The 27,434-nt window shown below is 42.6% G+C and overlaps 1 protein-coding gene across 1 annotated transcript in view; it reads left to right on the plus strand.

The window, feature by feature from the left end:
- Nucleotides 1-27,434, plus strand: part of LOC115124639 (uncharacterized) — a 51,680-nt gene that overhangs the window by 11,730 nt on the left and 12,516 nt on the right. The window contains exons 4-12 of the mRNA XM_065002332.1: nucleotides 8,977-9,143; nucleotides 9,330-9,415; nucleotides 10,035-10,118; nucleotides 10,439-10,553; nucleotides 16,782-16,957; nucleotides 18,276-18,497; nucleotides 25,580-25,782; nucleotides 26,004-26,135; nucleotides 26,317-26,454. Coding sequence (XP_064858404.1) covers nucleotides 8,977-9,143; nucleotides 9,330-9,415; nucleotides 10,035-10,118; nucleotides 10,439-10,553; nucleotides 16,782-16,957; nucleotides 18,276-18,497; nucleotides 25,580-25,782; nucleotides 26,004-26,135; nucleotides 26,317-26,454 — 1,323 coding nt within the window. The remainder of the gene's footprint in view (nucleotides 1-8,976; nucleotides 9,144-9,329; nucleotides 9,416-10,034; nucleotides 10,119-10,438; nucleotides 10,554-16,781; nucleotides 16,958-18,275; nucleotides 18,498-25,579; nucleotides 25,783-26,003; nucleotides 26,136-26,316; nucleotides 26,455-27,434) is intronic.

The raw sequence follows: 27,434 nt of genomic DNA on the forward strand, positions 1-27,434 counted from the left end.
GTAGGTAAAGTTACTATAGCAGGGCTATTTTAATCCTACCCTGGAGGTAAAGTTACTATAGCAGGGGTATTGTAATCCTACCCTGGAGATAAAGTTACTATAGCAGGGGTATTCTAATCCTACCAGAGATAAAGTTACTATAGTAGGGGTATTCTAATCCTACCCTGTAGGTAAAGTTACTATAGCAGGGGTATTCTAATCCTACCCTTGAGATAGTTACTATAGCAGGGGTATTCTAATCCTACCCTGGTGGTAAAGTTACTATAGCAGGGGTATTCTAATCCTACCAGAGGTAAAGTTACTATAGCAGGGGTATTCTAATCCTACCAGAGGTAAAGTTACTATAGCAGGGGTATTCTAATCCTACCCTGGAGGTAAAGTTACTATAGCAGCGGTATTCTAATCCTACCCTGTAGGTAAAGTTACTATAGAAGGGGTATTCTAATCCTACCCTGGAGATAAAGTTACTATAGCAGCGGTATTCTAATCCTACCCTGTAGGTAAAGTTACTATAGCAGGGCTATTTTAATCCTACCCTGGAGGTAAAGTTACTATACTAGGGGTATTGTAATCCTACCCTGGAGATAAAGTTATTATAGCAGGGGTATTCTAATCCTACCAGAGATAAAGTTACTATAGTAGGGGTATTATAATCCTACCCTGTAGGTAAAGTTACTATAGCAGGGGTATTCTAATCCTACCCTTGAGATAGTTACTATAGCAGGGGTATTCTAATCCTACCCTGGAGGTAAAGTTACTATAGCAGGGGTATTCTAATCCTACCAGAGGTAAAGTTACTATAGCAGGGGTATTTTAATCCTACCCTGGAGGTAAAGTTACTATAGCAGGGGTATTCTAATCATACCCTGGAGGTAAAGTTACTATAGCAGGGGTATTCTAATCCTACCAGAGGTAAAGTTACTATAGCAGGGGTATTTTAATCCTACCCTGGAGATAGTTACTATAGCAGGGGTATTCTAATCCTACCCTGGAGATAAAGTTACTATAGCAGGGGTATTCTAATCCTACCCTGTAGGTAAAGTTACTATAGCAGGGATATTCTAATCCTACCCTGTAGGTAAAGTTACTATAGCAGGGGTATTCTAATCATACCCTGGAGGTAAAGTTACTATAGCAGGGGTATTCTAATCCTACCAGAGGTAAAGTTACTATAGCAGGGGTATTTTAATCCTACCCTGGAGATAGTTACTATAGCAGGGGTATTCTAATCCTACCCTGGAGATAAAGTTACTATAGCAGGGGTATTCTAATCCTACCCTGTAGGTAAAGTTACTATAGCAGGGATATTCTAATCCTACCCTGTAGGTAAAGTTACTATAGCAGGGGTATTCTAATCCTACCCTGGAGGTAAAGTTACTATAGCAGGGGTATTCTAATCCTACCCTGTAGGTAAAGTTACTATAGCAGGGATATTCTAATCCTACCCTGTAGGTAAAGTTACTATAGCAGGGGTATTCTAATCATACCCTGGAGATAAAGTTACTATAGCAGGGGTATTCTAATCCTACCAGAGGTAAAGTTACTATAGCAGGGGTATTCGAATCATACCCTGTAGGTAAATTTACTATAGCAGGGGTATTCTAATCCTACCCTTGAGATAGTTACTATAGCAGGGGTATTGTAATCCTACCCTGGAGATAAAGTTACTATAGCAGGGGTATTCTAATCCTACCAGAGATAAAGTTACTATAGTAGGGGTATTCTAATCCTACCCTGTAGGTAAAGTTACTATAGCAGGGGTATTCTAATCCTACCCTGGAGGTAAAGTTACTATAGCAGGGGTATTCTAATCCTACCCTGTAGGTAAAGTTACTATAGCAGGGGTATTCTAATCCTACCAGAGGTAAAGTTACTATAGCAGGGGTATTCTAATCCTACCCTGGAGGTAAAGTTACTATAGCAGGGGTATTTTAATCCTACCAGAGGTAAAGTTACTATAGCAGGGGTATTCTAATCCTACCAGAGGTAAAGTTACTATAGCAGGGGTATTCTAATCCTACCCTGGAGGTAAAGTTACTATAGCAGGGGTATTCTAATCCTACCCTGTAGGTAAAGTTACTATAGCAGGGATATTCTAATCCTACCAGAGGTAAAGTTACTATAGCAGGGGTATTCTAATCCTACCCTGGAGGTAAAGTTACTATAGCAGGGGTATTTTAATCCTACCCTGGAGGTAAAGTTACTATAGCAGGGGTATTCTAATCCTACCAGAGGTAAAGTTACTATATCAGGGGTATTCTAATCCTACCCTGGAGGTAAAGTTACTATAGCAGGGGTATTCTAATCCTACCCTGTAGGTAAAGTTACTATAGCAGGGATATTCTAATCCTACCCTGTAGGTAAAGTTACTATAGCAGGGGTATTCTAATCATACCCTGGAGGTAAAGTTACTATAGCAGGGGTATTCTAATCCTACCAGAGGTAAAGTTACTATAGTAGGGTATTCTAATCATACCCTGGAGGTAAAGTTACTATAGCAGCTGTATTCTAATCCTACCCTGTAGGTAAAGTTACTATAGAAGGGTATTCTAATCCTACCCTGGAGATAAAGTTACTATAGCAGTGGTATTCTAATCCTACCCTGTAGGTAAAGTTACTATAGCAGGGCTATTTAATCCTACCCCTGGAGGTAAAGTTACTATAGCAGGGGTATTGTAATCCTACCCTGGAGATAAAGTTACTATAGCAGGGGTATTCTAATCCTACCAGAGATAAAGTTACTATAGTAGGGGTATTCTAATCCTACCCTGTAGGTAAAGTTACTATAGCAGGGGTATTCTAATCCTACCCTTGAGATAGTTACTATAGCAGGGGTATTCTAATCCTACCCTGGTGGTAAAGTTACTATAGCAGGGGTATTCTAATCCTACCAGAGGTAAAGTTACTATAGCAGGGGTATTCTAATCCTACCCTGGAGGTAAAGTTACTATAGCAGCGGTATTCTAATCCTACCCTGTAGGTAAAGTTACTATAGAAGGGGTATTCTAATCCTACCCTGGAGATAAAGTTACTATAGCAGCGGTATTCTAATCCTACCCTGTAGGTAAAGTTACTATAGCAGGGCTATTTTAATCCTACCCTGGAGGTAAAGTTACTATACTAGGGGTATTGTAATCCTACCCTGGAGATAAAGTTACTATAGCAGGGGTATTCTAATCCTACCAGAGATAAAGTTACTATAGTAGGGGTATTCTAATCCTACCCTGTAGGTAAAGTTACTATAGCAGGGGTATTCTAATCCTACCCTTGAGATAGTTACTATAGCAGGGGTATTCTAATCCTACCCTGGAGGTAAAGTTACTATAGCAGGGGTATTCTAATCCTACCAGAGGTAAAGTTACTATAGCAGGGGTATTCTAATCCTACCAGAGGTAAAGTTACTATAGCAGGGGTATTCTAATCCTACCCTGGAGATAGTTACTATAGCAGGGGTATTCTAATCCTACCCTGGAGATAAAGTTACTATAGCAGGGGTATTCTAATCCTACCCTGTAGGTAAAGTTACTATAGCAGGGATATTCTAATCCTACCCTGTAGGTAAAGTTACTATAGCAGGGGTATTCTAATCATACCCTGGAGGTAAAGTTACTATAGCAGGGGTATTATAATCCTACCATAGGTAAAGTTACTATAGCAGGGGTATTCTAATCCTACCCTGGAGGTAAAGTTACTATAGCAGGGGTATTCTAATCCTACCCTGTAGGTAAAGTTACTATAGCAGGGATATTCTAATCCTACCCTGTAGGTAAAGTTACTATAGCAGGGGTATTCTAATCATACCCTGGAGATAAAGTTACTATAGCAGGGGTATTCTAATCCTACCAGAGGTAAAGTTACTATAGCAGGGATATTCGAATCATACCCTGTAGGTAAATTTACTATAGCAGGGGTATTCTAATCCTACCCTTGAGATAGTTACTATAGCAGGGGTATTGTAATCCTACCCTGGAGATAAAGTTACTATAGCAGGGGTATTCTAATCCTACCAGAGATAAAGTTACTATAGTAGGGGTATTCTAATCCTACCCTGTAGGTAAAGTTACTATAGCAGGGGTATTCTAATCCTACCCTGGAGGTAAAGTTACTATAGCAGGGGTATTCTAATCCTACCCTGTAGGTAAAGTTACTATAGCAGGGGTATTCTAATCCTACCAGAGGTAAAGTTACTATAGCAGGGGTATTCTAATCCTACCCTGGAGGTAAAGTTACTATAGCAGGGGTATTTTAATCCTACCAGAGGTAAAGTTACTATAGCAGGGGTATTCTAATCCTACCAGAGGTAAAGTTACTATAGCAGGGGTATTCTAATCCTACCCTGGAGGTAAAGTTACTATAGCAGGGGTATTCTAATCCTACCCTGTAGGTAAAGTTACTATAGCAGGGATATTCTAATCCTACCAGAGGTAAAGTTACTATAGCAGGGGTATTCTAATCCTACCCTGGAGGTAAAGTTACTATAGCAGGGGTATTTTAATCCTACCCTGGAGGTAAAGTTACTATAGCAGGGGTATTTTAATCCTACCAGAGGTAAAGTTACTATAGCAGGGGTATTCTAATCCTACCAGAGGTAAAGTTACTATATCAGGGGTATTCTAATCCTACCCTGGAGGTAAAGTTACTATAGCAGGGGTATTCTAATCCTACCCTGTAGGTAAAGTTACTATAGCAGGGATATTCTAATCCTACCCTGTAGGTAAAGTTACTATAGCAGGGGTATTCTAATCATACCCTGGAGGTAAAGTTACTATAGCAGGGGTATTCTAATCCTACCAGAGGTAAAGTTACTATAGTAGGGGTATTCTAATCATACCCTGGAGGTAAAGTTACTATAGCAGCGGTATTCTAATCCTACCCTGTAGGTAAAGTTACTATAGAAGGGGTATTCTAATCCTACCCTGGAGATAAAGTTACTATAGCAGTGGTATTCTAATCCTACCCTGTAGGTAAAGTTACTATAGCAGGGCTATTTTAATCCTACCCTGGAGGTAAAGTTACTATAGCAGGGGTATTGTAATCCTACCTTTGAGATAAAGTTACTATAGCAGGGGTATTCTAATCCTACCAGAGATAAAGTTACTATAGTAGGGGTATTCTAATCCTACCCTGTAGGTAAAGTTACTATAGCAGGGGTATTCTAATCCTACCCTTGAGATAGTTACTATAGCAGGGGTATTCTAATCCTACCCTGGTGGTAAAGTTACTATAGCAGGGGTATTCTAATCCTACCAGAGGTAAAGTTACTATAGCAGGGGTATTCTAATCCTACCCTGGAGGTAAAGTTACTATAGCAGCGGTATTCTAATCCTACCCTGTAGGTAAAGTTACTATAGAAGGGGTATTCTAATCCTACCCTGGAGATAAAGTTACTATAGCAGCGGTATTCTAATCCTACCCTGTAGGTAAAGTTACTATAGCAGGGCTATTTTAATCCTACCCTGGAGGTAAAGTTACTATACTAGGGGTATTGTAATCCTACCCTGGAGATAAAGTTACTATAGCAGGGGTATTCTAATCCTACCAGAGATAAAGTTACTATAGTAGGGGTATTCTAATCCTACCCTGTAGGTAAAGTTACTATAGCAGGGGTATTCTAATCCTACCAGAGGTAAAGTTACTATAGCAGGGGTATTCTAATCCTACCCTGGAGATAAAGTTACTATAGCAGGGGTATTCTAATCATACCCTGGAGGTAAAGTTACTATAGCAGGGTATTCTAATCCTACCCTGTAGGTAAAGTTACTATAGCATGGGGTATTCTAATCATACCCTGGAGGTAAAGTTACTATAGCAGGGGTATTCTAATCCTACCAGAGGTAAAGTTACTATAGTAGGGGTATTCTAATCATACCCTGTAGGTAAAGTTACTATAGCAGGGGTATTCTAATCATACCCTGGAGGTAAAGTTACTATAGCAGGGGTATTCTAATCCTACCAGAGGTAAAGTTACTATAGCAGGGGTATTCTAATCCTACCAGAGGTAAAGTTACTATAGCAGGGATATTCTAATCCTACCCTGTAGGTAAAGTTACTATAGCAGGGGTATTCTAATCATACCCTGGAGATAAAGTTACTATAGCAGGGGTATTCTAATCCTACCAGAGGTAAAGTTACTATAGTAGGGGTATTCGAATCATACCCTGTAGGTAAATTTACTATAGCAGGGGTATTCTAATCCTACCCTTGAGATAGTTACTATAGCAGGGGTATTGTAATCCTACCCTGGAGATAAAGTTACTATAGCAGGGGTATTCTAATCCTACCAGAGGTAAAGTTACTATAGCAGGGGTATTCTAATCCTACCAGAGGTAAAGTTACTATAGTAGGGGTATTCTAATCATACCCTGGAGGTAAAGTTACTATAGCAGCGGTATTCTAATCCTACCCTGTAGGTAAAGTTACTATAGAAGGGGTATTCTAATCCTACCCTGGAGATAAAGTTACTATAGCAGTGGTATTCTAATCCTACCCTGTAGGTAAAGTTACTATAGCAGGGCTATTTTAATCCTACCCTGGAGGTAAAGTTACTATAGCAGGGATATTCTAATCCTACCCTGTAGGTAAAGTTACTATAGCAGGGGTATTCTAATCCTACCAGAGGTAAAGTTACTATAGTAGGGGTATTCTAATCATACCCTGTAGGTAAAGTTATTATAGCAGGGGTATTCTAATCATACCCTGGAGGTAAAGTTACTATAGCAGGGGTATTCTAATCCTACCAGAGGTAAAGTTACTATAGCAGGGGTATTCTAATCCTACCAGGGGTAAAGTTACTATAGCAGGGGTATTCTAATCCTACCCTGGAGGTAAAGTTACTATAGCAGGGGTATTCTAATCCTACCCTGTAGGTAAAGTTACTATAGCAGGGATATTCTAATCCTACCCTGTAGGTAAAGTTACTATAGCAGGGGTATTCTAATCATACCCTGGAGATAAAGTTACTATAGCAGGGGTATTCTAATCCTACCAGAGGTAAAGTTACTATAGTAGGGGTATTCGAATCATACCCTGTAGGTAAATTTACTATAGCAGGGGTATTCTAATCCTACCCTTGAGATAGTTACTATAGCAGGGGTATTGTAATCCTACCCTGGAGATAAAGTTACTATAGCAGGGGTATTCTAATCCTACCAGAGATAAAGTTACTATAGTAGGGGTATTCTAATCCTACCCTGTAGGTAAAGTTACTATAGCAGGGGTATTCTAATCCTACCCTGGAGGTAAAGTTACTATAGCAGGGGTATTCTAATCCTACCAGAGGTAAAGTTACTATAGCAGGGGTATTCTAATCCTACCCTGAAGGTAAAGTTACTATAGCAGGGGTATTCTAATCCTACCAGAGGTAAAGTTACTATAGCAGGGGTATTCTAATCCTACCCTGGAGATAGTTACTATAGCAGGGGTATTCTAATCCTACCCTGAAGGTAAAGTTACTATAGCAGGGATATTCTAATCCTACCAGAGGTAAAATTACTATAGCAGGGGTATTCTAATCCTACCAGAGGTAAAGTTACTATAGCAGGGGTATTCTAATCCTACCAGAGGTAAAGTTACTATAGCAGGGGTATTCTAATCCTACCCTGTAGGTAAAGTTACTATAGCAGGGGTATTCTAATCATACCAGAGGTAAAGTTACTATAGCAGGGGTATTCTAATCCTACCAGAGGTAAAGTTACTATAGCAGGGGTATTCTAATCATACCCTGGAGATAAAGTTACTATAGCAGGGGTATTCTAATCCTACCCTGGAGGTAAAGTTACTAAAGCAGGGGTATTCTAATCCTACCCTGGAGATAAAGTTACTATAGCAGGGATATTCTAATCATACCAGAGGTAAAGTTACTATAGCAGGGGTATTCTAATCCTACCCTGTAGGTAAAGTTACTATAGCAGGGGTATTCTAATCCTACCAGAGGTAAAGTTACTATAGCAGGGGTATTCTAATCCTACCCTGGAGGTAAAGTTACTATAGCAGGGGTATTTTAATCCTACCAGAGGTAAAGTTACTATAGCAGGGGTATTCTAATCCTACCAGAGGTAAAGTTACTATAGCAGGGGTATTCTAATCCTACCCTGGAGGTAAAGTTACTATAGCAGGGGTATTCTAATCCTACCCTGTAGGTAAAGTTACTATAGCAGGGATATTCTAATCCTACCAGAGGTAAAGTTACTATAGCAGGGGTATTCTAATCCTACCCTGGAGGTAAAGTTACTATAGCAGGGGTATTTTAATCCTACCCTGGAGGTAAAGTTACTATAGCAGGGGTATTTTAATCCTACCAGAGGTAAAGTTACTATAGCAGGGGTATTCTAATCCTACCAGAGGTAAAGTTACTATATCAGGGGTATTCTAATCCTACCCTGTAGGTAAAGTTACTATAGCAGGGGTATTGTAATCCTACCCTGTAGGTAAAGTTACTATAGCAGGGGTATTGTAATCCTACCCTGAAGGTAAAGTTACTATAGCAGGGGTATTCTAATCCTACCCTGGAGATAGTTACTATAGCAGGGGTATTCTAATACTACCCTGGAGATAGTTACTATAGCAGTGGTATTCTAATCCTACCCTGGAGTTCCAGAGTACTGCTGGTGTTCTCTTCTACCTAAATTAGTCCCTGATAAGAGGGGAAGAATTAAGAAAAAAAGCAGTGCAACTGGCTTCGAGGTCCAAATTTCAATTTGACGGTGCTATACTATATGTGTGACCAACCAGGTTCGAACCCAGATCTCTTCCTCTTCAGGGCCCATAGTCACACAGAAGCTCAGAGTAGTACTGATCTAGGATCAAGTCCCCCCTGTTCATAAAATAATATTCAATATTATCTGAAAGGAAAAAACTGATCCTAGATCAGTACTCTGAGTCGTTTTATGACTATTGGCCCTGATCTCAGGCCAGGTTATTTATCAATGTGCATGGATTCTTTCTCATCAATTGAGACTCTGACACTGTTTTCTGCAGTGATCCACAGCACCTGTTCTCAGCCCCCTACATTGACATGCTGGCGAGAAGGTCGAAGGTCGACCCGCTAAACGAGTGTCCCCTCGGAGACAGCTGGAAGGTTCTGGAACACGACCTGGATAAGACCATGTCTTCTGCGTTGGTCAACTGCTTCTTTGCATACCGAGGTACACGGTCACGAGCCAGAACGATGATTACTTTCTCAAATATGATTATTATATTATATTGAAATAATGTTGTAATGTTCAAATTTCACTCATATCAATATCAGCTAATCAGCAGTTAGAGATATAGCCACATCTACTGTGTGTTTGTCATTAATCGTGGCATGTCTCTGTTACCTCTTGGAAAAGGATGTGAGAGTGTGGTGAAACTGGCTGAAGTGGGGTCACATGCACTGGAGTGTCCACACAAACCCTCAGCGGACCTGGACCCAAAGGTCAGCATGAAACATTGTGTGTGTGTGTGTGTGTGTGTGTGTGTGTGTGTGTGTGTGTGTGTGTGTGTGTGTGTGTGTGTGTGTGCGCACACGTATGTGCGGAGGACTGAAAATCACAGCCATCGATATATATGCTCCTCCTCCTGTCCTCTCCTCCTGTCCTCTCCTCTCCTCCTCATCCTCTCCTCTCCTCCTCATCCTCTCCTCTCCTCCTCATCCTCTCCTCCTCATCCTCTCCTCCTCATCCTCTTCTCGCCTCCTCATCCTCTCCTCCTCATCCTCTCCTCTCCTCCTCATCCTCTCCTCCTCATCCTCTTCTCGCCTCCTCATCCTCTCCTCCTCATCCTCTCCTCTCCTCCTCATCCTCTCCTCCTCATCCTCTCCTCCTCATCCTCTTCTCGCCTCCTCATCCTCTCCTCCTCATCCTCTCCTCTCCTCCTCATCCTCTCCTCTCCTCCTCATCCTCTCCTCCTCATCCTCTCCTCCTCATCCTCTCCTCCTCATCCTCTCCCCTCCATCAAAACAAAAACAATAACATAACATACTGTATGTGCTGGGTTGAATAGTGGCACCGTTTCCTCTGATGTGGATTTCAGCTTTAAATGTACCTTTCTTTCAGGACGTCACTGAGACGAGCTGGTACAAGAAGCATTTTGCTGCACCCTCGACCTGCTTGGAGATAGAAACCAAACACACTTTGGAGGTAACAAGAACACTTTACATATGGTTACCTATGATAGAGGTTTAGACTTTGAAAATTACTAAAGCTATGTAATTACAGTGCAACACTCTACTTATGGATCACTCACTGATACAAGGTATTTACATAATTTATGTCCTACAAAGAACTGAAATATTGTAAAGCATCGCCTAGTTTTCATATCTTGTTCTATTCGCTATCATCGTTGTTGCTAAGATTGTTCAAACCTTTGTCATCTCATTAGATAGAGTCTCTGCTATTGTGTTGCTGATGATGCATCATTCATTCTGCATAGGTGAGGATATTTCCTTTTTTCTTGACAGGTGCGCAACTGGGAGAAGAGACTACAAAAGGCAATAGGACAGGATAGTGTCGATAATCTGTGTTCCCTGGCCCAGGACAATCTGAAACTCTACAGAGAGCGTCTGCCCAAACCAGGTCGGTAAGAGTTTCCATCCAACGCAGCTAAGCCAAACCTCTGTGAGCATAGCGGATTAGCCTTGGAAAAATACACAAAGATTGGCTAATTAGTGTTAGCATAGCAAATTAGCCTTGCTTATTGAAAAAAATACATGAAGAGAGGCTAGTTAGCATTAGCGTCAAGGGCCTATCCTGACATGATGCAGGACACTGTTAGTCTTCTTTTTTGTCCACTTGTTCCTGACTACTCACTGAATCTGGGAAGTGACATCAGAGAAGCGTTGACTCGTTGGTCCTCATTCTGAAATCGAATCCTTAACTCTTGTGAACAAGCGGTGTGTCTGTACAAGGTAATGTGTTGAACGTAGACAGTGTGCTGGCTCTTGTAGTACAGACTGTGTGACAGACAGATTCGGCGACCTGGAAGAAATCCAGCGGGGAAAAGGGATGTAATTCCAAAGACAATTTTTAAAGAGTGGCTAGTTAGTGTTAGCATAGCAAATTAGCCTTGCTTATTGAAAAAAATACATGAAGAGAGGCTAGTTAGCATTAGCGTCGTTTAAAGACACCTTTAACAGTTTTCCATGATGGTCTTGAATGAGGAACCGTAAAGGGTCTTTCAGAGGTCAAAGTGCAAAGAAGTCTTGGAAACAAGCACCAGTTTCCTCTTTCGTGCTGATAATTCATTTAGAACGTGTGGCTTTGGGGTCATTCCACTGGGGTCAGTCCATTGGGGTCATTCCACTGGGGTCAGTCCATTGGGGTCATTCCACTGGGGTCAGTCCACTGGGGTCATTCCACTGGGGTCATTCCACTGGGGTCAGTCCACTGGGGTCTGTCCACTTGGGTCATTCCACTGGGGTCAGTCTCACTGGAGTCAGTCTCACTGGGGTCATTCCACTGGGGTCAGTCCACTGGGGTCATTCCACTGGGGTCATTCTCACTGGGGTCAGTCTCACTGGGGTCATTCCACTGGGGTCATTCCACTGGGGTCAGTCTCACTGGGGTCATTCCACTGGGGTCAGTCTCACTGGGGTCAGTTCACTGGGGTCATTCCACTGGGGTAATTCCACTGGGGTCATTCCACTTCATTTCAGCAAGCACCGACCATCTCGGATTGTTCTGAAATCATTTTCTGTCGTTAGAAATAGATATAATTTGCATTCCTGCAACATTATTTTGTTGAAATGTCATCTGATCTTTGAAGAAATTAAGCTAATTGATTGAACGCACATTGGCCGTTTTAATGTATAGGATTCATATAATAGTCAATGAATATATTACCTAACATCCAATTGTGACCGAACTTGTTTCTAACAATGAGCAAGACATGAGGAATCCAAAGAAACGTTGAAAAGCTACCCACGGATGCCCAGCACCAATCCCACCCCAACAACCAGTGAGGCGGCAGGTAGCTTAGTGGTTAGACTGTTGGACTAGTAACCAAAAGGTTGCAAGATCAAATCCCTGAGCTGACAAGGTAAAAAACTGGCAGTTAACCCACTGTTCCTAGGCTGTCATTGAAAATAATAATTTGTTATTTTAACTGACTTGTCTAGTTAAATAAAGGTTTAAAAAAAAGTATATTTTCTTGACAAGTAATATGGACCTGTGTCCTTGGAGTATTGTTTCTTCATACTATGTAATGTGAATTTGGTGATGTTAGCTTTACACCTCATCCTACATCCTGATATTTCCAGGTTCTGACCACTAGATGGTGCTGTTAGGTGTTTTCTTTTTTTCTTTAAGAATCCCGATGCTAAAGGGATAGTTTACTCAAATGACTAAATTACATATTGGGTTCCTTACTGTGTACTCGTTGTTGGTGTAGGGGGGGGGGGGGGGCGTGGGTGGCTTCTGGTTCAATCAATCGTTGTTTCGATGTCATTTCAATTGAATTATGTTGAACCGCTGTGGAATAGACATTGAATTGACATCCTTGTCCAGTGGGTTATGACAATTCCTTTGGATTTCTCATGTCTTACTCAATTGGTATAAAAAAAAGTTTGGCCCCAATTGGAATGTTAGGTAATATATTTATTGACTATTATAGGAATCCTATACATTGAAATGGCCAATTTGCATGCAATCAAATAGCTTAATTTCTCAGAGATCAAATTATATTCCAGCAAAATAATATTGCAGGGTTACTAAACAATTTTAGACCAATCAAATCCTCTTTCTTGTGTTTTTAGACCAATCAAATCCTCTTTCTTGTGTTTTTAGACCAATCAAATCCTCTTTCTTGTGTTTTTAGACCAATCAAATCCTCTTTCTTGTGTTTTTTAGACCAATCAAATCCTCTTTCTTGTGTTTTTAGACCAATCAAATCCTCTTTCTTGTGTTTTTAGACCAATCAAAGCCTCTTTCTTGTGTTTTTAGACCAATCAAATCAAATCAAATCAAATTTATTTATATAGCCCTTCGTACATCAGCTGATATCTCAATGTGCTGTACAGAAACCCAGCCTAAAACCCCAAACAGCAAACAATGCAGGTGTAAAAGCACGGTGGCTAGGAAAAACTCCCTAGAAAGGCCAAAACCTAGGAAGAAACCTAGAGAGGAACCAGGCTATGTGGGGTGGCCAGTCCTCTTCTGGCTGTGCCGGGTAGAGATTATAACAGAACATGACCAAGATGTTCAAATGTTCATAAATGACCAGCATGGTCGAATAATAATAAGGCAGAACAGTTGAAACTGGAGCAGCAGCACAGTCAGGTGGACTGGGGACAGCAAGGAGTCATCATGTCAGATAGTCCTGGGGCACGGTCCTAGGGCTCAGGTCAGTTGAAACTGGAGCAGCAGCATGGCCAGGTGGACTGGGGACAGCAAGGAGTCATCATGTCAGGTAGTCCTGGGGCATGGTCCTAGGGCTCAGGTCCTCCGAGAGAGAGAAAGAAAGAGAGAAGGAGAGAATTAGAGAACGCACACTTAGATTCACACAGGACACCGAATAGGACAGGAGAAGTACTCCAGATATAACAAACTGACCCTAGCCCCCGACACATAAACTACTGCAGCATAAATACTGGAGGCTGAGACAGGAGGGGTCAGGAGACACTGTGGCCCCATCCGAGGACACCCCCGGACAGGGCCAAACAGGAAGGATATAACCCCACCCACTTTGCCAAAGCACAGCCCCCACACCACTAGAGGGATATCTTCAACCACCAACTTACCATCCTGAGACAAGGCCGAGTATAGCCCACAAAGATCTCCGCCACGGCACAACCCAAGGGGGGGGCGCCAACCCAGACAGGCTGACCACAACAGTGAATCAACCCACCCAGGTGACGCACCCCCCCCCCCAGGGACGGCATGAGAGAGCCCCAGTAAGCCAGTGACTCAGCCCCCGTAACAGGGTAGAGGCAGAGAATCCCAGTGGAAAGAGGGGAACCGGCAAGGCAGAGACAGCAAGGGCGGTTCGTTGCTCCAGAGCCTTTCCGTTCACCTTCCCACTCCTGGGCCAGACTACACTCAATCATATGACCCACTGAAGAGATGAGTCTTCAGTAAAGACTTAAAGGTTGAGACCGAGTTTGCGTCTCTGACATGGGTAGGCAGACCGTTCCATAAAAATGGAGCTCTATAGGAGAAAGCCCTGCCTCCAGCTGTTTGCTTAGAAATTCTAGGGACAATTAGGAGGCCTGCGTCTTGTGACCGTAGCGTACGTGTAGGTATGTACGGCAGGACCAAATCAGAGAGATAGGTAGGAGCAAGCTCATGTAATGCTTTGTAGGTTAGCAGTAAAACCTTGAAATCAGCCCTTGCTTTGACAGGAAGCCAGTGTAGAAAGGCTAGCACTGGAGTAATATGATCAAATATTTTGGTTCTAGTCAGGATTCTAGCAGCCGTATTTAGCACTAACTGAAGTTTATTTAGTGCTTTATCCGGGTAGCCGGAAAATAGAGCATTGCAGTAGTCTAACCTAGAAGTGACAAAAGCATGGATTAATTTTTCTGCATCATTTTTGGACAGAAAGTTTCTGATTTTTGCAATGTTACGTAGATGGAAAAAAAGCTGTCCTCGAAATGGTCTTGATATGTTCTTCAAAAGAGAGATCAGGGTCCAGAGTAACGCCGAGGTCCTTCACAGTTTTATTTGAGACGACTGTACAACCATTAAGATTAATTGTCAGATTCAACAGAAGATCTCTTTGTTTCTTGGGACCTAGAACAAGCATCTCTGTTTTGTCCGAGTTTAATAGTAGAAAGTTTGCAGCCATCCACTTCCTTATGTCTGAAACACATGCTTCTAGCGAGGGCAATTTTGGGGCTTCACCATGTTTCATTGAAATGTACAGCTGTGTGTCATCCGCATAGCAGTGAAAGTTTACATTATGTTTTCGATTAACATCCCCAAGAGGTAAAATATATAGTGAAAACAATAGTGGTCCTAAAACAGAACCTTGAGGAACACCGAAATTTACAGTTGATTTGTCAGAGGACAAACCATTCACAGAGACAAACTGATATCTTTCCGACAGATAAGATCTAAACCAGGCCAGAACATGTCCGTGTAGACCAATTTGGGTTTCCAATCTCTCCAAAAGAATGTGGTGATCGATGGTATCAAAAGCAGCACTAAGGTCTAGGAGCACGAGGACAGATGCAGAGCCTCGGTCCGATGCCATTAAAATGTCATTTACCACCTTCACAAGTGCAGTCTCAGTGCTATGATGGGGTCTAAAACCAGACTGAAGCATTTCGTATACATTGTTTGTCTTCAGGAAGGCAGTGAGTTGCTGCGCAACAGCCTTCTCTAAAATTTTTGAGAGGAATGGAAGATTCGATATAGGCCGATAGTTTTTATATTTTCTGGGTCAAGGTTTGGCTTTTTCAAGAGAGGCTTTATTACTGCCACTTTTAGTGAGTTTGGTACACATCCAGTGGATAGAGAGCCGTTTATTATGTTCAACATAGGAGGGCCAAGCACAGGAAGCAGCTCTTTCAGTAGTTTAGTTGGAATAGGGTCCAGTATGCAGCTTGAAGGTTTAGAGGCCATGATTATTTTCATCATTGTGTCAAGAGATATAGTTCTAAAAGACTTGAGCGTCTCTCTTGATCCTAGGTCCTGGCAGAGTTGTGCAGACTCAGGACAACTGAGGTTTGGAGGAATACGCAGGTTTAAAGAGGAGTCCGTAATTTGCTTTCTAATAATCATAATCTTTTCCTCAAAGAAGTTCATGAATTTATCACTGCTAAAGTGAAAGTCATCCTCTCTTGGGGAATGCTGCTTTTTAGTTAGCTTTGCGACAGTATCAAAAAGGAATTTCGGATTGTTCTTATTTTCCTCAATTAAGTTAGAAAAATAGGATGATCGAGCAGCAGTAAGGGCTCTTCGGTACTGCACGGTACCGTCCTTCCAAGCTAGTCGGAAGACTTCCAGTTTGGTGTGGCGCCATTTCCGTTCCAATTTTCTGGAAGCTTGCTTCAGAGCTCGGGTATTTTCTGTGTACCAGGGAGCTAGTTTCTTATGAGACATTTTTTTAGTTTTTAGGGGTGCAACTGCATCTAGGGTATTGCGCAAGGTTAAATTGAGATCCTCAGTTAGGTGGTTAACGGATTTTTGTCCTCTGGCGTCCTTGGGTAGGCAGAGGGAGTCTGGAAGGGCATCAAGGAATCTTTGTGTTGTCTGTGAATTTATAGCACTACTTTTGATGTTCCTTGGTTGGGGTCTGAGCAGATTATTTGTTGCAATTGCAAACGTGTGTTTTTAGACCAATCAAATCCTCTTTCTTGTGTTTTTTGAGGTAGACACACCCCTTTGGTGTGTCAGTGCTATGAAGCCATAGTTAGGGAGGGAGGCTTAGATTGTTCTAGAGTGTAAAAGGCTGTAAAACAACATGAGCCGTGGCGATACTTCCGTCATGTGTGTTAAAATAGAAGCTCTTTATTTTCCTCTGGGATGCAAAGACAACAATGTAAAGACAACAATGTAAAGACAACAATGTAAAGACAACAATGTAAAGCGACAGAAGCAATTTACAACCATTTAATATTTCATGCAAAAAAAAAGATGCAGGCGATCTTTCATGAGTGAAAGTAAAAATGAGGCTGGCACAGAATACCCTTTTCCTCATCTTGTGTTTGTGTGTGTGTGTGTGTGTGTGTGTGTGTGTGTGTGTGTGTGTGTGTGTGTGTGTGTGTGTGTGTGTGTGTGTGTGTGTGTGTGTGTGTGTGTGTGTGTGTGTGTGTGTGTGTGTGTGTGTGTGTGTGTGTGTGTGTGTGTACTGGACCTACCCAGGTGACTTGCAGCAGTATGAGAATGGTCAGTCTCCTCTGGACTGTCTGGAGCAGGCTGCTGTCTATTATGCCTCAGCCATCAAGCTGAAGCCCCGAGACCCCAGACTCCACTTCCTCCTGGGGCTGGCCCTGGAGGAGCAACACTATGCAGCAGAGATGTACGGACTGAGGAGGAAAGTAAGGAAGCCGTGGCCAAGCCAGAAAGGCTCCTGCCCTATGGGCCAATCTCCTAATTATGTAGCGTGAAGCAGCTTGATGTACAGCCCCCTGGACAGGACGCTAGTCTATCGCAGGGCCAAACCACTTATTGTTGAATTTGCGATTTCCAACTTGTTGTGTAACGTTTATGTCCAATGGCCGATGACCATCTATCTATAATTTCGCTTCCTTATTTCTCTATATATGACAATGATTAAAAAGGATTTGCCAGTAGATTGTCGACTTGATTCGTGATGATGACTGCTAGCTAAGATTTTGAATGTATGACGTTGACATGATCAGTCCAATCAAAGCTACTGTACATATAACGTGAATTGACATCATTTTATCTGTGGCCAATGGCCTTGAGCATTCTTGGATGGGCACTTCTAACTCTATGGCAGCACCCAAGTGACTAGAATTTTCGAGCTCTACCCTTAGACTTAGCGGTGACGTTGTCTCCCCATGAGTGACAGAACACTGAGCCAATCACGGCACAACGTTCCGTATTTTCTGCTGGCTTGCCCCACGACCACAGAAAGCACTGAGCTGGACTGAAACACCTGCATTTTGGGGTTGCCTTACTCAAGAAAACAAAAAAGAGACCATGTTTGTATGTGGCTTCATTAACTCAATTATATATATATTTTTTTTTACATTGTTTGCAAACTGATATGTGACACGTATTAATGCTAAAATAACATGCATAACAGGTAAGCCCCCCCAAAAAAATGTGGGTCTCGAAACAGGCTCTGCCCTGCCTGCCCTGAATAACGGGTTGCCACTAACTGAAAGTAATCAGATTACACTACTGAGTTTAATTAATTCAAACGTTAGGTTACTGATTACTATTTTGGACAAGTAACTAGTAACTGTAATGGTTTACATGTAGAAAATAACATACCAAACCCTGTTTCTGTGTAACACACCCTTTACTCCAGAACATGACCAATTTGAATTATGTGTATGACTCATTTTCTTCTTGTTCTTCTTCTTCTTCTTCTTCTTCATCATATGTGCATGACTCATTTTCTTCTTATTCTTCTTCATCTTCTTCTTCTTCATCATATGTGTATGACTCATTTTCTTCTTCTTCTTCTTCTTCATCTTCTTCTTCATCATATGTGTATGACTCATTTTCTTCTTCTTCTTCATCATATGTGTATGACTCATTTTCTTCTTCTTCTTCATCTTCTTCTTCTTCTTCATCATATGTGTATGACTCATTTTCTTCTTCTTCTTCATCATATGTGTATGACTCATTTTCTTCTTCTTCTTCTTCCGTTTCCTCCTCCAGTCTGATGGGGACGTTGAGGACCTGAGCAGTGCCAAGTCCACGGCGCGTCAGGATGACATCCTGGCTGTGTGTAAGCTGCATGGCTTCCCTGGCACGCCTACCATGGAGAACCAGCTCCAGGCCCTGGACACAGAGTACCACCAGCTGAAAGAGCAGGGCCAGTCAGGCAAAGCAGACTACATTCAGACCCTGTTCATCTTCCTCTCCAAGAAGGCAGGAAAGGTACAAACATACAATTACAAAGATATATATTGAGAAAGTGGGATCCAAACTTTTTCAGCAGACCCCCCCCCCCCCCATCAGAATTGCTGGCGACAAAAACCCACCCCAAATCTAATGACACAACTTTCAAATCTGGAGAAAAAAACGTCATTACATTTTCTCTTATAAAAGACAACCAATAAATAATGTTACTCAATAACATTCCAAATGGTCTAAAAAATCTTTCTCCATAAAAAGGGGCAAGAAAAACCCCAAAAGGGGTCGCACCGGCGGTTTTGAATACCACACTGTATTAAGCCAATATAATTCCACTACATACAGTGCCTTGCGAAAGTATTCGGCCCCCTTGAACTTTGCGACCTTTTGCCACATTTCAGGCTTCAAACATAAAGATATAAAACTGTATTTTTTGTGAAGAATCAACAACAAGTGGGACACAATCATGAAGTGGAACGACATTTATTGGATATTTCAAACTTTTTTAACAAATCAAAAACTGAAAAATTGGGCGTCACCTTTTGCTGCGATTACAGCTGTAAGTCGCTTGGGATATGTCTCTATCAGTTTTGCACATCGAGAGACTGACATTTTTTCCCATTCCTCCTTGTTAAACAGCTCGAGCTCAGTGAGGTTGGATGGAGAGCATTTGTGAACAGCAGTTTTCAGTTCTTTCCACAGATTCTCGATTGGATTCAGGTCTGGACTTTGACTTGGCCATTCTAACACCTGGATATGTTTATTTTTGAACCATTCCATTGTAGATTTTGCTTTATGTTTTGGATCATTGTCTTGTTGGAAGACAAATCTCCGTCCCAGTCTCAGGTCTTTTGCAGACTCCATCAGGTTTTCTTCCAGAATGGTCCTGTATTTGGCTCCATCCATCTTCCCATCAATTTTAACCATCTTCCCTGTCCCTGCTGAAGAAAAGCAGGCCCAAACCATGATGCTGCCACCACCATGTTTGACAGTGGGGATGGTGTGTTCAGGGTGATGAGCTTTGTTGCTTTTACGCCAAACATAACGTTTTGCATTGTTGCCAAAAAGTTCAATTTTGGTTTCATCTGACCAGAGCACCTTCTTCCACATGTTTGGTGTGTCTCCCAGGTGGCTTGTGGCAAACTTTAAACAACACTTTTTATGGATATCTTTAAGAAATGGCTTTCTTCTTGCCACTCTTCCATAAAGGCCAGATTTGTGCAATATACGACTGATTGTTTATTATACGAAATCTTTTTGTATCCAAATCCGGCTTTAAACTTCTTCACAACAGTATCTCGGACCTGCCTGGTGTGTTCCTTGTTCTTCTTGATGCTCTCTGTGCTTTTAACGGACCTCTGAGACGATCACAGTGCAGGTGCATTTATACGGAGACTTGATTACACACAGGTGGATTGTATTTATCATCATTAGTCATTTAGGTCAACATTGGATCATTCAGAGATCCTCACTGAACTTCTGGAGAGAGTTTGCTGCACTGAAAGTAAAGGGGCTGAATAATTTTGCACGCACAATTTTTCAGTTTTTGATTTGTTAAAAAAGTTTGAAATATCCAATAAATGTCGTTCCACATCATGATTGTGTCCCACTTGTTGTTGATTCTTCACAAAAAATACAGTTTTATATCTTTATGTTTGAAGCCTGAAATGTGGCAAAAGTTCGCAAAGTTCAAGGGGGCCGAATACTTTCGCAAGGCACTGTATATGATGATTCTGGTGTGACTGGCATTCTAGTGTCAGGGACTAGGCATTCTAGTGTCAGGGACTAGGGACTACGTATTCCAGTATCAGGGACTAGGGACTAGGCATTCTAGTGTCAGGGACTAGGTATTCTAGTGTCAGGGATGTCACAAACCGGCTCAAAGCCCATAACAAAGGGAGACAACGTGGAGATAAGGAGTAGCAAAATATGTATTTATTACCTAAAGCAACTAAGTATAATATACAATGGTGTGTGTAATCAGTAATCAGTAGTGTAAGTGAGTGTTTTGCATGCATGAATGTGATAATGCAGGGTGATGAAAGGTGCCAAAGCAAACAAACAAACAAACGGCCACCAAGAACCACAACACAATCTACAAAGGGTGTTAGCAGAGTCTCCTCCATGAATGGGGAAGTGGTGTATTTATCCTGGGAGACACCGGGCCCAGGTGTTTCCCATGTAGCTGACGACCCTCCCAACTCCGCCCACCAGCATCCTAATAAGGAAATAACAGAGAGAATACGGCAGACAGAGTGGGAGGGTCGTCACAGGGACTAGGTATTCTAGTGTCAGGGACTAGGTATTCTAGTGTCAAGGACTAGGGACTAGGTATTCTAGTGTCAGGGATTAAGTATTCTAGTGTCAGGGACTAGGTATTCTAGTGTCAGGGGCTAGGTATTCTAGTGTCAAGGACTAGGGACTAGCTATTCTAGTGTCAGGGACTAGGTATTCTAGTATCAGGGACTAGGTATTCTAGTATCAGGGACTAGATATTCTAGTATCAGGGACTAGGTATTCTAGTATCAGGGACTAGGTATTCTAGTATAAGGGACTAAGTATTCTAGTGTCAAGGACTAGGGACTAGCTATTCTAGTGTCAGGGACTAGGTATTCTAGTATCAGGGACTAGGTATTCTAGTATCAGGGACTAGGTTTTCTAGTATCAGGGACTAGGTATTCTAGTGTCAGGGACTAGGTATTCTAGTGTCAGGGACTAGGTATTCCAGTATCAGGGACTAGGGACTACGTATTCCAGTATCAGGGACTAGGGACTAGGCATTCTAGTGTCAGGGACTAGGTATTCTAGTGTCAGGGACTAGGTATTCTAGTGTCAGGGACTAGGTATTCTAGTGTCAAGGACTAGGGACTAGGTATTCTAGTGTCAGGGACTAGGTATTCTAGTGTCAGGGACTAGGTATTCTAGTGTCAGGGGCTAGGTATTCTAGTATCAGGGACTAGGTATTCTAGTGTCAAGGACTAGGGACTAGCTATTCTAGTGTCAGGGACTAGGTATTCTAGTATCAGGGACTAGGTATTCTAGTATCAGGGACTAGATATTCTAGTATCAGGGACTAGGTATTCTAGTATCAGGGACTAGGTATTCTAGTATTAGGGACTAAGTATTCTAGTGTCAAGGACTAGGGACTAGCTATTCTAGTGTCAGGGACTAGGTATTCTAGTATCAGGGACTAGGTATTCTAGTATCAGGGACTAGGTTTTCTAGTATCAGGGACTAGGTATTCTAGTGTCAAGGACTAGGGACTAGCTATTCTAGTGTCAGGGACTAGCTATTCTAGTGTCAGGGACTAGGTATTCTAGTATCAGGGACTAAATCTTCTAGTATCAGGGACTAGGTATTCTAGTGTCAGGGACTAGCTATTCTAGTGTCAGGGACTAGGTATTCTAGTATCAGGGACTAGGTATTCTAGTATCAGGGACTAGGTTTTCTAGTGTCAGGGACTAGGTATTCTAGTATCAGGGACTAGGTATTCTAGTGTCAGGGACTAGGTATTCTAGTGTCAGGGGCTAGGTATTCTAGTATCAGGGACTAGGTATTCTAGTGTCAAGGACTAGGGACTAGCTATTCTAGTGTCAGGGACTAGGTATTCTAGTATCAGGGACTAGGTATTCTAGTATCAGGGACTAGATATTCTAGTATCAGGGACTAGGTATTCTAGTATCAGGGACTAGGTATTCTAGTATTAGGGACTAAGTATTCTAGTGTCAAGGACTAGGGACTAGCTATTCTAGTGTCAGGGACTAGGTATTCTAGTATCAGGGACTAGGTATTCTAGTATCAGGGACTAGGTTTTCTAGTATCAGGGACTAGGTATTCTAGTGTCAAGGACTAGGGACTAGCTATTCTAGTGTCAGGGACTAGCTATTCTAGTGTCAGGGACTAGGTATTCTAGTATCAGGGACTAAATCTTCTAGTATCAGGGACTAGGTATTCTAGTGTCAGGGACTAGCTATTCTAGTGTCAGGGACTAGGTATTCTAGTATCAGGGACTAGGTATTCTAGTATCAGGGACTAGGTTTTCTAGTATCAGGGACTAGGTATTCTAGTGTCAAGGACTAGGGACTAGCTATTCTAGTTTCAGGGACTAGATATTCTAGTGTCAGGGACTAGGTATTCTAGTATCAGGGACTAAATATTCTAGTATCAGGGACTAGGTATTCTAGTGTCAGGGACTAGGTATTCTAGTGTCAGGGGCTAGGTATTCTAGTATCAGGGACTAGGTATTCTAGTGTCAAGGACTAGCGACAAGCTATTCTAGTGTCAGGGACTAGGTATTCTAGTATCAGGGACTAGGTTTTCTAGTATCAGGGACTAGGTATTCTAGTATCAGGGACTAGGTATTCTAGTGTCAAGGACTAGGAACTAGCGATTCTAGTGTCAGGGACTAGGTATTCTAGTATCAGGGACTAGGTATTCTAGTATCAGGGACTAGATATTCTAGTATAAGGGACTAGTATTCTAGTATCAGGGACTAGGTATTCTAGTATTAGGGACTAGGTTTTCTAGTATCAGGGACTAGGTATTCTAGTGTCAAGGACTAGGGACTAGCTATTCTAGTGTCAGGGACTAGGTATTCTAGTATCAGGGACTAGATATTCTAGTATCAGGGACTAGGTATTCTAGTGTCAGGGACTAGGTATTCTAGTGTCAGGGGCTAGGTATTCTAGTATCAGGGACTAGGTATTCTAGTGTCAAGGACGAGGGACTAGCTATTCTAGTGTCAGGGACTAGGTATTCTAGTATCAGGGACTAGGTATTCTAGTATCAGGGACTAGATATTCTAGTATCAGGGACTAGGTATTCTAGTGTCAGGGACTAGGTATTCTAGTATCAGGGACTAGGTATTCTAGTATCAGGGACTAGGTTTTCTAGTATCAGGGACTAGGTATTCTAGTATCAGGGACTAGGTTTTCTAGTATCAGGGACTAGGTATTCTAGTGTCAAGGACTAGGGACTAGCTATTCTAGTTTCAGGGACTAGCTATTCTAGTGTCAGGGACTAGGTATTCTAGTATCAGGGACTAAATATTCTAGTATCAGGAACTAGGTATTCTAGTGTCAGGGACTAGGTATTCTAGTGTCAGGGGCTAGGTATTCTAGTATCAGGGACTAGGTATTCTAGTATCAGGGACTAGGTATTCTAGTGTCAGGGACTAGGTATTCTAGTGTCAGGGGCTAGGTATTCTAGTATCAGGGACTAGGTATTCTAGTGTCAAGGACTAGTGACAAGCTATTCTAGTGTCAGGGACTAGGTATTCTAGTATCAGGGACTAGGTTTTCTAGTATCAGGGACTAGGTATTCTAGTATCAGGGACTAGGTATTCTAGTGTCAATGACTAGGAACTAGCTATTCTAGTGTCAGGGACTAGGTATTCTAGTATCACGGACTAGGTATTCTAGTATCAGGGACTAGATATTCTAGTATCAGGGACTAGTATTCTAGTATCAGGGACTAGGTATTCTAGTATTAGGGACTAGGTTTTCTAGTATCAGGGACTAGGTATTCTAGTGTCAAGGACTAGGGACTAGCTATTCTAGTGTCAGGGACTAGGTATTCTAGTATCAGGGACTAGATATTCTAGTATCAGGGACTAGGTATTCTAGTGTCAGGGACTAGGTATTCTAGTGTCAGGGGCTAGGTATTCTAGTATCAGGGACTAGGTATTCTAGTGTCAAGGACTAGGGACTAGCTATTCTAGTGTCAGGGACTAGGTATTCTAGTATCAGTGACTAGGTATTCTAGTATCAGGGACTAGATATTCTAGTATCAGGGACTAAGTATTCTAGTGTCAGGGACTAGGTATTCTAGTATCAGGGACTATGTATTCTAGTATTAGGGACTAGGTTTTCTAGTATCAGGGACTAGGTATTCTAGTGTCAGGGACTAGGTATTCTAGTGTCAGGGACTAAGTATTCTAGTGTCAGGGACTAGGTATTTGAGTATCAGGGACTAGGGACTAGGTATTCTAGTGTCAGGGACTAGGTATTCTAGTGTCAGGGGCTAGGTATTCTAGTATCAGGGACTAGGTATTCTAGTGTCAGGGACTAGGTATTCTAGTGTCAGGGACTAGGGACTATGTATTCTAGTGTCAGGGAATAGGTATTCTAGTGTCAGGGACTAGGGACTAGGTATTCTAGTGTCAGGGACTAGGTATTCTAGTGTCAGGGAATAGGTATTCTAGTGTCAGGGAATAGGTATTCTAGTGTCAGGGACTAGGGACTAGGTATTCTAGTGTCAGGGACTAGGTATTCTAGTGTCAGGGACTAGGGACTAGGTATTCTAGTGTCAGGGACTAGGGACTAGGTATTGTAGTGTCAGGTAATAGGTATTCTAGTGTCAGGGACTAGGGACTAGGTATTCTAGTGTCAGGGACTAGGGACTAGGTATTCTAGTGTCAGGGACTAGGTATTCTAGTGTCAGGGACTAGGGACTAGGTATTCTAGTGTCAGGGACTAGGGACTAGGTATTCTAGTGTCAGGGACTAGGGACTAGGTATTCTAGTGTCAGGGACTAGGGACTAGGTATTCTAGTGTCAGGGACTAGGGACTAGGCATTCTAGTGTCAGGGACTAGGGAATAGGTATTCTAGTGTCAGGGACTAGGGACTAGGTATTCTAGTGTCAGGGACTAGGGACTAGGTATTCTAGTGTCAGGGACTAGGGACTAGGTATTCTAGTGTCAGGGACTAGGGACTAGGTATTCTAGTGTCAGGGACTAGGGACTAGGTATTCTAGTGTCAGGGACTAGGGACTAGGTATTCTAGTGTCAGGGACTAGGTAGGGACCATTGAGATGAATCTATGTATCGCTATAATGTCAAAGAGACATCCAATGGATGTGGGACCCAGTTGATGTGGGACATTTGAACCGCCTGTGAAGGGCCTCTGAACATCTTTGATCTCTCAATCATTGATGTTGGAGTAAGTAGACTGGCACAGAGATCACTCGACCTGACTGGCTCCCGGAGGAACAGCCCCATTCAAATGCATTATAGATCAGAATGATCCGTTAGTTCAAGACTAGGTTTGAGCGCTGTTGGTGCAGACCCAGACTATGGGGTTTTGACGTTCCTCCCCTTGTACCTCAGGATGGCAGTGCGGGCGTGGGGGACGAAGAGAGCTGTATCCACCGGGCCCTTCTGAAGTACCTGGATGCCTGGTCGCTGAACCAGGACTTCTGGGAGTACAACCTCCACGTGGGGCGTATGCTGCTGCTGCAGAAGAGGAACAAGGAGGCACTGCAGCACCTGCAGACCGGATTGGCCCTGCGGCCCTCACAGCCAGCACTTAGGTCAGCACGCGCTGTAGTATGTTTAACGCAGTTGCTTCTGGGAACCAGACTTGCTTTAACTCCTCAAGCTAAGTCCTTGGCTTCAGCTCAGCGGGCTACGACAAATATGTAGCATGCAGGAGACCTGGGTTGGCCCTATTGGTCACATTGCCAGGGGTAGGCAACTCATGAACGTGTGTGTGTGTGTGTGTGTGTGTGTGTGTGTGTGTGTGTGTGGGCAGGTTCTTCACAGGTCTGGCTCTACTGCTACAGGAGGAAGCCTCAGAGGCTGTGGAGAAGGAGGCAGCCCTGTTTTTACAACAAGGCCTGGAGCATGTTATAGCACAGTCCTGCAACACGGAGAACAACTACAGGTGTGTGTGCGTGTGCGTGCGTGCGTGTGCGTGCGTGTGTGTGTGTATGTGTGCAAGACAGAGATCGGGATCGAGAGAGAGTATCTTGATTTCCAGACTTCCTTAAGTGCACTTCTACATGATGTGCAGTCAGTGTTTCTCTGTAAGCTAAACGTCCCCTTCTTTTTTGCCGTGACCTCAGTGGTTTGGAGCCGAGCGTGACAGACCCTCTGTCCAGTGTGAGAACACAGTTCCTGCGTGGCTGCCTCACCCTAGGTGCCCTCCAACAGAAGAACACTCTCTCTCAGAAGCCAATGAGCTCAGAGCAGGTCTATCACACGTGAGTTTTATGTTTCTTGCCTGGTTCAAATCTCTTTGTTCTGTCTTACCAAGTCTCTATGTATGTATACTGAACTAAAATAGAAAACGCAAGTGTTGGTCCCATGCTTCATGAGCAGAAATATTTCATTTGCACAAAAAAAAGCGTATTTCTCTCAAATTTTGTGCATTAATTTGTTTACATCCCTGTTAGTGAACATTTCTTCTTTGCCGAGATAATCCATCCACCTGACAGGTGTGGCATATCAAGAAGCTGACAAAACAGCATGATCAATACATAGGTGGACCTTGTGCTGGGGACACCAAAAGGCCACTCTAAAATGTGCATTTGTGTCACACAACACAATAACACAGATGTCTCATGTTTTGAGGGAGCTTGCAATTGGCATGGTGACTGCAGTAATGTCCACCAGAGCTGTTGCCAAATAATTTAATGTTAATTTCTCTACCATAAGCCACCTCGTTTTAGAGAATTTGGCAGCACGTCCATCCGGCCTCACAACAGCAGACCATGTGTAACCACGCCAACCCAGGACCTCCACATTCAGCTTCTTCTCCTGTGGAATCGTCTGAGACCAGCCACCCAGACAGCTGAGGAAACTGTGGGTTTGCACAACTGAAGAATTTCTCCACAAACTTTCAGAAACTGTCTCAGGGAAGCTCATCTGCAGGCTTGTCGTCCTCACCAGGCTCTTGACCTGACTGCAGTTCGGCGTCGTAACCGACTTCAGTGAACAAATGCTCACCTTCGATGGCCACTGGCTGGAGAAGTGTGCTCTAAACAGATTAATCCTGGTATCAACTGTACCGTGCAGATGACAGACAGCGTGTATGGGTGTATGGTGGAGCGGTTTGCTGATGTCAACGTTGTGAACATAGAGCCCAATGGTGGCGGTGGGGTTATGGGTAGGCATAAGTTACGGACAACAAGCACAATTGCATTTTATCAATGGCAATTTTAATGCACAGAGATGCTGTGAA

This window comes from Oncorhynchus nerka, linkage group LG16 (assembly GCF_034236695.1).
Source record: "Oncorhynchus nerka isolate Pitt River linkage group LG16, Oner_Uvic_2.0, whole genome shotgun sequence".
NCBI classification, from domain to species: Eukaryota; Metazoa; Chordata; class Actinopteri; order Salmoniformes; family Salmonidae; genus Oncorhynchus; species Oncorhynchus nerka.